The following is a 13,904-nucleotide window of genomic DNA, read 5'->3' as shown; positions in this document are numbered from 1 at the left end:
TTCTTTGTACCAAATTTTGTTTACCTAGCTCTCTTTGTTTTGCAATTATCGTGTTAAATTATACTCGAACGGCAGGACTGAAAGATTTCCTCTGAGTGGATTTTGCTCAAAATTTGATAGAAATCTACAGATTTGGTGTAAAAAAACAGTACATTAATTTTCATTTGTATAGATCAAAGTGTTTTAGAGTTATCTTTGTCACAGACAAATGGACAGTTTCCAAAAATGATGTGTTGTCTTTTAACTCAGGGAGATTTAAAACATTGGGATTCATCAAAATCCCAAATTCGACTTTTTTGATTATTACTATACTTTCTCTATACAAAAAAGTAAAAAAGAAATTGGTGAAATTCGCAATACAAGGAGCAGTTAAATAGTAATGACAGTCAGAATGACATTAGAAAGCTCGCTTAGTACTCCAAAGAAAGAATAGATTAAATTGCTTCAGCCTCTATCGTTTAAATAGAGATGGTGCCAAATTCGTAGCCAAGTCACAACCCTGATTGCCAAGTTTGTCGCCAAGTTCAGAACTCGTGGATTTGATATCCATTAAGAATATCTGTAAATCTGTCTTCTCCCCGAATGAGATTTAATTTAGCAAGAAAACAATATTACGGATTCCTGATAATATATATGTTGTTGTTTTTTTCTTTGTTTTAGTTTTAAAATACTGACTGAACATTCAATTATAAAATAAATGCAATACTGCTAGATATTTTTTATATTTAAAAATTTTATTGATATCGTTTTAAATAACATATAAACTATACTAAAGCAGAAATAGTTCGCATAGGAATCTTTCACTTTATATCTTCTGATATAAAGTGATATTTCATTTGCAAAATTTAAAAACGTCTGCGTGTAACAACCAAAACATTCCAATTTTTTGAAGTATTTAAGCGTAATTTAATTATATATGATGTCCAGTTTTTCAAATCGATGTTATGTTAAAATTTATTCCATTTACTGACTTTAATTCAATAAGTTGCTTCTAAAATCTGTTACAGTTTATGAAGATTTTTTTTTTAACTCTGATGTAACATAAATTTTGTTCTCTTAGGTATTTCAACATTTCTTCTGCATTCTCCAAGATATCTTAAGAATTATAACTCTCATATAATTTGTCGAATGGTAAGATTTTTAATCAAATTAAAAAAGACAGAAATTCAATACTTTGCTGAATTTAAATTTAGGGTCTTTCTTATTTAAAAAAAATTATATGAGAGTGGATTACTTATATTAAATCTATTACTAACTAAACTGTTAGTTTCTTTTCCGTAATTTCAAGAACGATTTTCAAAATGCATCTTTCATTATTATATTTGAAAAATAAAATGGCGCAATTTTAAATTATGATTATTTAGTAGTAAAATCCAAAATAAAATAATTTATGGTGAGTATATTTCTTTTTTATTTGGGTTTATGATTTGTATTCTCAATTATTAACTTTATCTGTGTGTTTTTTTCATATTTATTTATTTTTATTTTTAACTTTTCATTGTTCCTTATTTTTTTTTTCTTTCAGATACAACAACCGAACCCATAGGTTAGTACTTAAAATAATTATAAAAATATATTTTCATTATTTTTTATTTTTTATTTTTCACAACTTATTGTTTTTTTTTTTTTCCTTCTTTAACTATTAATATTTGTTCTGTTTATTTTTTCAACATATTATAATAATCTAAAATGGTAATCAAATATTTTATCTCAAAATTCTGTGTTATTAAATGAATGCATTAACACTTCATTTTCGTTTTAAACCAAATTATAAATATTTTATTGATGAAGTTATTTAATAAACAGCTTCATTAAATAATTATAAATATTTTAAATTGTGAAAATTTTCTAATGCAAATATCCAGCACAGTGTGAATACTTTAAATACAATTAATAATTTATTTTAATATTTATACTTTTTTGCTCTGAGTGCCTTATTATGGGAATAAAAAAAAAGAAATTTGTATAAAGTATGATAAGCTACAATATATAATGATTTTTGATAGGGAAGAAGGCTAATATTCTATAAATTATCTGCTTCAAAAAATGTATACTCTGACCTTCTGTGCTAACAGAATTAATTAAAAAGTAACAATGTATAAGAAGAATGTAGTAACTTTTTAATAGGAAAATTAAAAGATTTAATTAAATGCCCCTAGAGAGGAATCGCTTAATTAAACCTTCATCTTTTTAAGCTACATTCATTAAAAGAATTTTTTTTTATGCCTGTGCATGAATTTTTTACAAAAAAAAAAAAATTGTCCGGAAAGAACTAAACAAAAAGAAAATGATGATTAAATAAATTCAATTAAAATAGTTGAATATTCTTGCCTCGATTTTTCTAAAATGAACGTCTTAAGGATGAGTTCTGTAGAAAATTTTAAATTAAAAATGGATTCATAAACAATAAAATTAGATTAGGATGAAGAAAAAAACGCAAAATAGTGTAAATTATTTTAATGAAATGCATTCTAAAATTATAAGATTATTATAAGATTAAATTATAGGATTAAATTTCAAAATTTATTAAGGGCAACCATAGAATAACGGATGATAGAATATCGGTATATGTTTGTAGCGTTTTAGCATTCTATACTACATGTTGCCAAGAGTTGTAGAAGTTTTAGAACATTTAATATATAAAATTATAGAATATACAGTAATAATATATAGAATTATAGAATATATAATAATAATATTAGAATATGTAGTTTTGTTGATGACTTGGGTGGAACTGTCTATCTCTTTAAAAATCTCTAGAATAATTCAGTAAACAATGTCAAGAAGTGAATCTTTCTTCCTTAAAATCAAACCGATTTTGCATTTTGGTTATGCAGCAGCCACAGCGCTTTTATTTTTCTAATACCTGAGCATTCTATTTGAATGTACAACCATCTGGTATTGGTACATCATTACTGAATAACTTTAAATATATAGTTAGTATATCTAAGCTATTTGGGTTAAGTTATTATGGTTACATACTAAGTTATTATGGGGTTATGGCTAATATTAAGCTCTTTAGTATTAGCCACAACCTCACGTCTTAGTATGCATCTTAACATCTGGACTTCGATTTTAATTGCCAGTTCATTGACTGAGAAGTATATTACAACGAAGAAATAGTTATAATATACTTCTCAGAATAAGTTAAACTCTCTGATTTCATTTTATATCACACTTACAATTAAGCAATCTTTACTGAATTTTGAAAACTTGTACTGTATAATTTTTGAATTTTGTTTATAATCAAATTATCTTTCATTGTGAATTAACTATGAAAGAGAATAATTGATCATATTTCGAAGGAATATGAGTTCTTTATTTTTATAGCACGTGTTTTTTTTTCTTTTAGCAATACTTCCTACTGTGCCGCCAGAACCAGGTAAATTTTTAAACTCAGTAGTATTAAGTGTTTTTCAATATTTCCTAAAATTTAGCAATTTTATTTTCATAGGTATTTCGATGACATAGCTCAGATGTCTTTTTCTTCAAAAGAATTTGCTATATATCTTATATCTCATGATATTCCCTAAAACTTTGTTCGTTTATTTATATTCCCATGAATAAATCAGCAACATACCTTAAATGTCTGCCAATATTTTCTGACTTTGAGCTTCCATTTTTCTATACATGCGTACATACAGTTTTACTCGCATAGCTGCTGCGGATTAGTTGAATTTCTTTTTTCTGATACTTAATGAATCTATTGTGGGCCTTAAATGTCAATCAAACATTCACGAAATTTTGTACTGTTACTTTTGAATCCAAATTGAATTTTCCTCAAATTGATGCATGCTTTTCAAGCTATTTAAAAAGTAAATGCATACAAGTATGATCATTAAAAAGTTAATAGTAACATAAAAAATATGTTCGGGAAAATTATAAGCATTAAACTTTTAGGATTTCGAGAGGTTCCTCCACTTAAAGGTTGGCATCTTCAAAAAACGCTATGATTTTAACAAGAACACGATTTTTTTTTTCTTTTTACATACAAAGAAAAAACAAAATAAATCTTTAAAAAGAACAAGTAGTAGCAGCTGTCTCGAGCTAGGAAAAATATTAAGCTCCTGCCGGCTAGTTGTCATAGTACGTAGAGAATTATCACTAGAATTTAGTTTGCATAGGAAGCAGTAGCAAATCCCCACAATCTCGTTGAAAGCAATGAATTTCCGAAAATGACTCCATTTTTCTACATATTTTTATCTTTTTAAATGGCAATTTATGTATTTTGTAGCCCTTGGTTGTGAACATTATGAAGCTCCTCTTTTAATAAAATGGGCAATTCATATTCATATTTCAACTCTTTTGTAACATGTTAATAATCTATTTTAGATTAATAATGTTTATTTCAGTTGTAAATGTGTATTTGTTTTATTTATCTATTGTCACTTTAAACTTCTCTAATTTCTCATTTATACACAATATTATACAAACAGATATTAGGTTTGATAAATATTCTATTAACTGAATATGGTAAAAAAATATAGTAACTTGGTCTTTATATTTGAAATAGTGTTAATATTATCCTAATATTTTATAATACACAGAATTTCAATTTTTACAACATTATTTATTTGAATTAATAAGAAAACGAAGTCTTTTAATACACTTACTTGCGATATCCTCTCACCCCGTCGGTCTTGTAATTTACATAAAAATGTCAAATTTGCTATTGACATATTTCAAAATATGTCAAATTTGCTATCGACATATTTCAAAATATGTCAAATTTGCTATTGATATATTTCAAAATGTGGCATCGAATATTTTTAAATAAATTTATCTTTCTTAGCATGTCTATCTTAAATAAAAATTATCAGTAATAACATTGACCCACGGATTATTTATAAATTTTGTATAAAATATTCTACAGTTTCCTGTGGCAAAAAAAAAATTAATATTATCCTGTTAATTCAACAAATGATATTCCGTATTTCTTTCATGAGGATTTGCCTGGATTATACTCTTGCATGCCTTTTGTTGTTTTAAACCATGTCCCAATCAAAAATGTCTTAAACAACAAACTAAACGGGAACAATAAATTGGTTTATTTTACTACAAATTAGTTTTCGATTTTACAAATTATAATGGTATCAAACAGATATGTATATGTCGTTCCTCACTTAACTGATATTTATTGGATAGACTGTTCTAGAGTATCTAGTGATCTAAAATAAACAAAAATATTTAGTCAATTTCTTTGCAAAATCTATAATATAGAACAAAATCTTATTTTGCACGTGTACTCTTCTAACTATATAATTTCTATTTCAGAGGAAAAAAATAGTTTATATTTTGGTCGATAGAGGTAAAATGGTATTGCTGTAAAAAAAAGCTGTTTGTTTTTAAAAACATATCTGCTACAATTTTAAGAAAAATATGAAGTTACAAACTGCACAATGTCTGCTGCTTCAGGTGAATTTTTTGTCTCCCGTTCAACAGTTTCAATCTCAATCTTCGAAACTCTTTGCATTTTAGTTGATTTGCAACACTATTTAGGTTTCACTAACAAAGTTCCAGACTCTTCAAAGCGCAGAATCAATTTACGAAAAATTTTAATATTAGAGAGTCTTGGCATGATCTGTTGAAATACCTGGAGAGAAATAAAAGCGTTGTTATTTATTGCTGATATTCTCTTTGGTAAAGTTGATGCCGTAGTGAATAAAATCGTGATTTAATATTAAAAAAACTGCTTTATGCTAAGTTATACAAACAAAAAAATCGGATTATTTGTAATTTCATGCAAATTACTAACTCAACAGTGGGTCTTTTTTCTCCATCTTCAATATCTTCGATTTTCTTGTCGATCATAACCTTTTTTTTTTTTTTTCCTAAAAATAAAACCACATGGTCATAAGAATATGCATAAAAAATTGGTTGTGGATCTTTGCTGTTTTTGAGGAGAAGCCTAAGCACCTACCCTTTATATAGTTTGGATCGCCTAGTGCATGAATTACTACTTGAAATAAATGGTAGAAAAATTACATATAAAAAAATGGTTTGAAAATGAAGGCTTGTTACATTTATTTCAAAAAACATACATTTTAATATTTTGCATATTTCTTTAAAAGTTTATTAAAAAAACAATTATAATATATTTACCAGAAACGAAAAATATCTTCTAGTAAAGTGTACTAGTATAAATATAAAGATACTAATAGAAATAATAAGAAATGCACCCAAAACAGTTCGCAAATGGACTAAATGATTGCCCCTTATTATCTCAAAAATTCATTTGCGTTTCATCTTGTATTTCCCATTTAGTTGTTTTTCAATGTTCATTTAGAATGAGAAAAGTAAATTTTTTTATTCTATATTCCTAGAAAATGCCACATGTGATGTAATGGGAAAGCATATTAAAACACTCGATGATCAAGATATTACTTACGAGATTTGCCACCATATAGTCATGAAAGATATTGCCAATGGAGTCTTCAATGCTACACGTAAGTATTTGTTTTAAACACCTGAAAAATATACTCAAATTCTTTTTGAAAGATTGGATTTTTTTGCGCATCGATAGGCTCTGGATCCGCAATACTGGAAAATACATTTTTCATTTTTCGGATGAACCCTTTTATCAAGTCACAGAAAGTTCAATTAATATATTATCTGACTATTTTTTTTTAATTTATTAAAAGTTATTAAAGGCTAATATTTTCTGATTCTGCCTTTTAAATAATATTTCGTGATATGTATATTACCCGCGGAAATTACAAAAAAATTACGCTCTAACACCTGTAAGATGTATGGAAAAATAACGAGTAAATAAAATTGCCTTATTATACCTTAGAAAATTTTACAAATAGAAGCATAAATCTTTGCATGTTTTTAGATATGTATAAAAAAATTAGTTTAATACTTTAAATATTTACTTTTTATTTCTCTCTCTCTCTCTATATATATATATATATATATACTTTGTTATTTTAATAGAATAATATTAATGAATATTGAAGTAATATGAAATATATATATAATGTCAATAATAAGGTAATATTTTAAACAAAAAAGTTCCAGACTTCAGAGAACAAAATTGACCAAGCTACCACACCTTGAATTGAATTATTTCAGAGTCTGCCTCAAAGAAGATCAGTCAATTAACAAATTCATTTCCCCTTAACAGATCATTAATTGGTCTAAAATAATAAAATCCAAAATTTCATAATTTGACTTGTATTGATCGCAGAATGGGTCATTTTTTTGTTCAAAATAGTACTATGACAAAAATATTTCAGTGAATATTATTTTTAAAAAAACGGTATTGTATTAAAAAAATATTTGGAATCATTTTGGAACCAAGTTCAAGAATCATTGATCTATTTAGCATCTATTAGAGCTATCTAAAATTCTAATCCGTATCATGAAACTAACTGCAATTTTAAGCAAGAAAGAAAGAAATTCATAACAATATCCATTATTACTCTTATAAAGAATCTTTTTTATCATTATAAAGAAGATATTAATTATGTTTTTTTTGTGGTATGCTAAATAATAACGCTTTTAAGAAGATAAACAAAATAAACATTTTTCATAACATTTACAAATTTTTTTATAAATAAATATTGAAATGAGTTCAGAGCAAAAACTGATTATCTCCCTTGAGAATTTATAATATATTCATATTCTTTATCCCATTAGATAGTATGCGCCTCATATTAAGAAAATAAGTGATGCTAATTTATATTTAATTCATATTTTCTTTCATAAAATACTTTATTTTATTAAAGTACTGAGAATACGAAATTAACTCTTATTTACAATAATAATATTTTGGCTTTCATTTCTCATGTTCTTACATAAAATTTGAATATCAAATATTCTTTTTGCTAAAAGAGTTTTTTTTCTTTTCTTTTTCGATTTTTACCATAATTTTTTATTTAATATTCATATATTTTTTAACACTTTTAAAGGAAGTTTCGCCGCACGCTTATGGATATCATTAAATTTAATTTATGTTAATTATTTTAAGTACATACTCGAACTACATATAATTTAAATATATTTTTGCTGCTTTTAGTTGTTACACTCCGAGTTTCAGTGTATTTTTCATTTCGGTTTTTATTAATGTCCCATAAAATGTAATAATCTACATATTAACAAAAATAGAATAAAATATATCAAAAGAAATTAGAACATTTCTTTAATTTTTTTTCTTTCTTCTAGAATTCCTTTTATTGCTGCTTTATTATTTTTTTTTGATGCAAAAAAAGATAAAGACGATATTTTTTTTGCAGTACACAAAGATTGCGATTTACATATTAACAATAACTTAATCTGTAATAATCTACATATTAACAAAAATGGAATAAAAGAAAAGTACTAAATTCTTTTGCTATATTTATTTTTTTTTTTCTTTCTTCTAGAATTCCTTTTATCGCTGCTTTATTTCTTTTTTTACTCTGCTGAAAAAATTGATGAAAACGATTTTCTTTTTCCAGTGCACAAGGATTGCGATTTCACAGGAGATTGCAAACACTGGCTGGAGGTAAAGCACAAGAACCACAACATTAAAGTTTTTTCGGATCTCAAAGTAGAGTTTAACGGTCACAATTACACCGCTTCGCAGTTGCCAAAGTTGGGAAGAAAAAATAAGGCCAAGAATTTGGTGATTCAAAAAGTTGGGGATCAGATTATAATAAAATCCCTAACTAAAGGTTATACTATAAGCTACGATAACAAGGCTCATCTAAAGATTGAAGTAAGTACTTGAATAATATGAAAATATAAATAAATTCTTATATCAAATATTACAAATATGTCATCAATAGTTATATATTTGTCATTTTTATGAAGAAAAATTTTATTCTAAGACAGAATATATTTAACTAAATTTTAATTTAATTAAATATATATTCCTTTTTCTTTAACTAATACCGATTTTCCAATTAATTCTTATAATAAATAAGAATAACGAGTATTTAATACAAAGTAAGGATTATATTTAAAGTTACCTTAAACTTGAAATATGTCATTTAATAAAATAAGAACCATTTCTTGAAATAAATCATGAAATTTATTTAAATGTAATATACATACATTTTCACTTTCCCGTATACAAAAAGTATTGTAATTGTAAAAGAATTCGAACTCGAGATTTTGAGGAATATCTTCATTATAGACCACCCTGAATTCGAAAAACACATTTTTGAAAAATGTCCATCTGTCTGTCTGTGACAAAGATAAATAAAAAGCGTTCACTTACTAGTGACTGCCTTCGTACTTTCGGTTTAGACCACGCCAGGTACAGTAGATAGACAATATAACTCTCGTTCAGGCTGGGTTATTAACTGTTTGTAACGATATAGATTTCGATTATATTCTCTTAATACGATTTAATCTGGAGATCCCAAAATAATACACTTAAACGATGTTGTCGTATCACAGTTTTTCAAAGATTTATTGTTGTCAACATACCTAAGAAATAGGATATCACAGTCTAGACAGGAAATACCAAAATAAGCTTGACGCTTAACCTATTAAACCATCAAAAGCATTCTTCCTTCGATTCTCTCAACAATACAGGGTGTTTATAAAGTCCCGGACCCATTTTGATGTTTAATAACTCATAAAATAATGAAGATATAAACAAACTTATGGCATTTATTGATGGAATAACTCATATATTTTCCTTTTCAGGTTTGAATATTTTTACTTTTGTAAATATCGTCAGCGCGTGTGGTTAATTTCAGATAATTTCATTTTCCCGTCTAAATATCTGTACTTTTCTAAATACCGTCTGCTTATTAATTGCATTTTTCTCTCTTTTGTTTTTGGCAACTATTGCAATGTTATGTTTACTTTTGATGAGTTTGTTCTATGTAGTACTTTTGTATGTGATGTTTTATTCGAGCGGATATTAAGGAGAATGCATACACCACAAGAGAAAGCACAGATTTTATGGTGGTGCATAGAAACGAAATCGATAGTGCAAGCACAGAGAAATTTCAGAAGAATTTACCAAAAAGATCCTCCATCCAAAAACAGCATCTTGCGGTGGAAAAAGAATTTTCTAGAAATTGGAAGTATCGCAGATAAGAAACGTTCCGGACGTCCTTGCGAGGAGGATTGGGTGAGGAGGTCCAATTCCTTGGCCACCCAGATCACCTGACATAACGTCGCTGGACTTTTTCCTTTGGGGGTTTGTAAAAGACAACGTTTTCAGGAGGATAGTGTCGAACATTGATGACCTAAAAGCCAGAATTACAACCGCAATAGGCTCTGTGGATTCCGACATGCTTGCCGCTACCTGGCGTGAAATTGACTATCGACTTGATATTCTCCGTGCGACGAAGGGGGCACACGTGGAAGTTCATTGACAAGGGTCATGAAACTTTTTGAATCTATTTAACCATTTATGTTATTAATTTTAATCTATCTTTATTATTTTATGAGTTATTAAACATCTAAATGGGTCCGGGACTAAATAAACACCCTGTATTATTGGAGGTTTAAGGTTGCCTACTATCGAAGATAATTCATTTTAGACATCTTAGAATTCCTTTTCGACATCTTTTCTTTGATTAACCAAAATCTCCAACAGATTGGCTATTTTAGTATTAAGAACATATGCCAAATTTCATTTATCTATCTTGAAGCAATTTTTTTAAAAAACGCTTTATAATATGTATGATTAAACAAATCGACATCCAACCCATTGAAGAATTTGTTCTAACATTTAAATATATAGGGTGTCCCTTATTTTCGCATGATCGCCTAGAAACAAAAAGTGTTTTCAATGGCTCTCATGAAACATCCACAACTTCAAATGCTTTTACAAGGGCATTGTAAGCAGCCTTTGTACACATATATCTGTGTAATGATTAAAATTAATAACTTAATTAAAATAAATTTCCAAAAATAAGTAAATATATTACTCGGATCCTACTTTTTAAGTATCAGCAAAAAATATTTTTACTATAACTTTTCACCATTTGTCAATTGAAGGATTAAATAATCTTCCAAGTTTGTAGGCATTTGAAGCTAAAACTTAATGAATGAATGAAATGGAATCATTTTTTTAAGCGAGATACGTTCGGTAGGGGAGAGAGGAAGAGAAATTCCGCAAAAGAAAAAAATAATACATCAGAAGTTGCCGATGTAGTATCTAAAAGGAAAATCAGAGCACTGACAATGTTACAAGTGTATCAAAAATACTTCATGTTGATCAAAAAAAGATTATTTTTTGGGAATTTCATACTGCATTCACTTTTGTATGGACATTTTTAGCATTAGAAATTTTGCGTGATCTTTTTTATATTCATAGTCTATTTTCATTCTTTGTAGAGCCAAATAAACAAGCAACAAAAATACCTTTTTCTGACAATGCCAAAATCCTTCTTACTGGTGAATTTTGTTACTTTTTTTAGTTTTTCATTTTCTATGCCTTTTAAAAATTTCCTACAGAATTTGATTCTATTCCATTAAGCTGACATTGCCAGCAAACAAGGAAAGCTATGCTCTCTGTGTATCTAAGATTCTAATAACAAAACCATATACAGAATATTTTTGGCAGTATACATCCACTTTTCATTTTCCTTATTTACACCTCTTTGAAAAGTTTCATAGAAATCGGAAATTTTGCATGAATAAAATATACCAAATATCATCTTTTTTTTTATTTGTCATGCTTTGAAATAACTGCATTCGCAGACAGACCAACATAGTTCCAAAAATAGTTTTTGAGGATTCAAATTGACCAATATCGAGTGGATTCCTTAATTTCTCAAAGTTAATCTTTACCAAGATTATTGTCGGGTTTACATATTTTGCATGCAAAGAGGCAAAAATATTATTCGTTACAGTTTCTTGGGACGACCACTTTTCGATGATTCGTTCCCACTAAAGGGTGAAACGTGGAAGGATGAGCGCATTTCCAGAATTTTTCATCATTATTTTACCTTGATATCTAGACCACCGGGGGGGGGGTACCTCGAAATGAGGATGAGATACTTCCGGTATGGTGGTTGGATCTCGCCTCTCTGGAGGGTACACAAAAAGGTGGGGGATCTGGCTCCTCCCATCGATGACGGGACGTACTTCTTTCGGGAAAGGTCGTACCGTGACTGGTGATGGCCATTAGGACTCAAGCACAGTTTCCGCCAGTGTTGCTGTTGCGGCGGTTCGGTCATTCAGCCTTATGGTTTAAATCCGTATGCCTTCGTAGTGGGTCAGAGAGTCAGTTGGTTGACTTACCTTCATATCTGTCCTATTAAACATTTTTTTTTTCGTTCAATGTTTTTGCACGCGTGTGTCAGTATCACGTTGTTTCTGATTGCATTGTTTTAATTCAGTTCACGAATAATTCAAATTTACTTCATTGTTAAATGTAAGCATCTCCACCTTTCATCTTCCCTCCCACCCCTATTTTGAAGAATTAAACCCATCCTAACGCATGCCCAATAGCGCGGAAGGTTTTAGAATCCGTTGGCAAACAATACATTTATCTATATTTTAAAGCTACTGTCTTTCCTAACGATCAATAATTTGATTTTGTGCAATTTAAAAACAATAATTAGTTTGCTTCAAATGCTGTCTCATTTCTTGCAAAACCAAAACAACCTCATTACTAAATTAAACAATACAAATGTTGATCTTCTTTAAAATCCAAAGCGACAAGAATTCGAAATACTTTTTATCTACCAAGATTCTTTATTTACGCTCCGTTAACCAATTTTGTTTCAAAGAAAATTAGCAAATGGCGAGGTCTCAAAATTCAATTTGGTTATCTACACGGGAAACGAAGCAGTTTGTTTACGGGGCTGTTCCCTCCACAATCTAAAACTGAGCCTTTTCTTGTTAACGATAGCCTTAAAGAAAGGGCAAATGTCCTGTTCGGGATAATTTAGTTCTATACCTCATTCACTTGCAAAACAAGGTTTGTTTGAAAGTAAATCGCAGAAAACACTGATAAGATCGATGCTCGTTTTACAAGTTCGGAAAAAGAAGGACTTTTACTTGATTGAGATGGTAATCTAAGCTTTGGATTTTTAAGGCTCCCGAGTTTGTGCCTAAGGGAAGATTTAGTGCTATGAATAATGGAAATTATTTGCGATAGAAGAGGCGTTTTTTTTAATAAGATCATTTCTAAGTTAAGTGCATTTTTGGTACTATGGTTGAAAAAAGAATATAAGTTACTTATTAACTGATTGCATCATGCTTTAATCTTAAATGAGAAAAAAAGTTTTTAAAAAAATTTGTAAACAACCATGCTTAGTGGAAAAGGCGAATTCATTATCAACCGTGCATTTCTTTTTTTATTATTTTACATTAAAACAGTTAATTTCTTTAGGAAAAAAATTTACTTTTAGCAAAAACTAACAAATTATGATTAAAAAGTTAAAACAATAACACCATCGTCGGTAACAATAATAAAGACATATGTTACGTACTTATAAATCAGAAATCGATGCACAGAAACACTAAATTAAAATTTTCTTTGTTAAATTTTAAATTAGAATTCTATACAAAAAATATACAAAATTTACAACAACTTTGCTAAATGGTTCATTTAATTAATGAGTTTAAATCTAATTTTTGATATGAATATTTATTTAATATTTCTGTATGTATGACTTAAATAAAAAAATATATGAAATCTAACATTTATATAAATTTTCTTTTAAGTAAATATAATCACATGTACTGAGATATTTTATATTTGGTATTTGGAACAATTACTTAGATGTGGATCGATTTCATATCGCAGTTACCGAATATTCGCTTTATTCTCTATTCGCTAAAGAGAGACGTTAATCTGCTGTATGTCCGCCGATATCTGAGAAAGAGACTATAAAGGCAAGTGAGATATGACAATTTGGATAAACATCATGCCAAATGGATCTACAGATCTACATGTATTTCTTTGAGGTACAATTATGAGATATGGGAATTAGATCCTAGAG

The 13,904-nt window shown here is 28.2% G+C and overlaps 1 protein-coding gene across 2 annotated transcripts in view; it reads left to right on the top strand.

Annotated features, from left to right (window-relative positions):
- The window catches only part of LOC129981119 (uncharacterized), a 472,677-nt gene that overhangs the window by 403,713 nt on the left and 55,060 nt on the right, over positions 1–13,904 (top strand). For both annotated transcript variants that reach the window (XM_056091801.1, XM_056091800.1), the window contains 4 exons: positions 1,526–1,546; positions 3,353–3,382; positions 6,324–6,446; positions 8,442–8,701. In XM_056091801.1, the coding sequence (XP_055947776.1) occupies positions 1,526–1,546; positions 3,353–3,382; positions 6,324–6,446; positions 8,442–8,701 (434 nt within the window). The remainder of the gene's footprint in view (positions 1–1,525; positions 1,547–3,352; positions 3,383–6,323; positions 6,447–8,441; positions 8,702–13,904) is intronic.

The sequence above is a fragment of the Argiope bruennichi genome, chromosome 8, assembly GCF_947563725.1.
Source record: "Argiope bruennichi chromosome 8, qqArgBrue1.1, whole genome shotgun sequence".
NCBI lineage: Eukaryota > Metazoa > Arthropoda > Arachnida > Araneae > Araneidae > Argiope > Argiope bruennichi.
The sequence above is the reverse complement of the archived record's forward strand: the minus strand, read 5'-3'. Positions and strand labels throughout refer to the sequence as shown.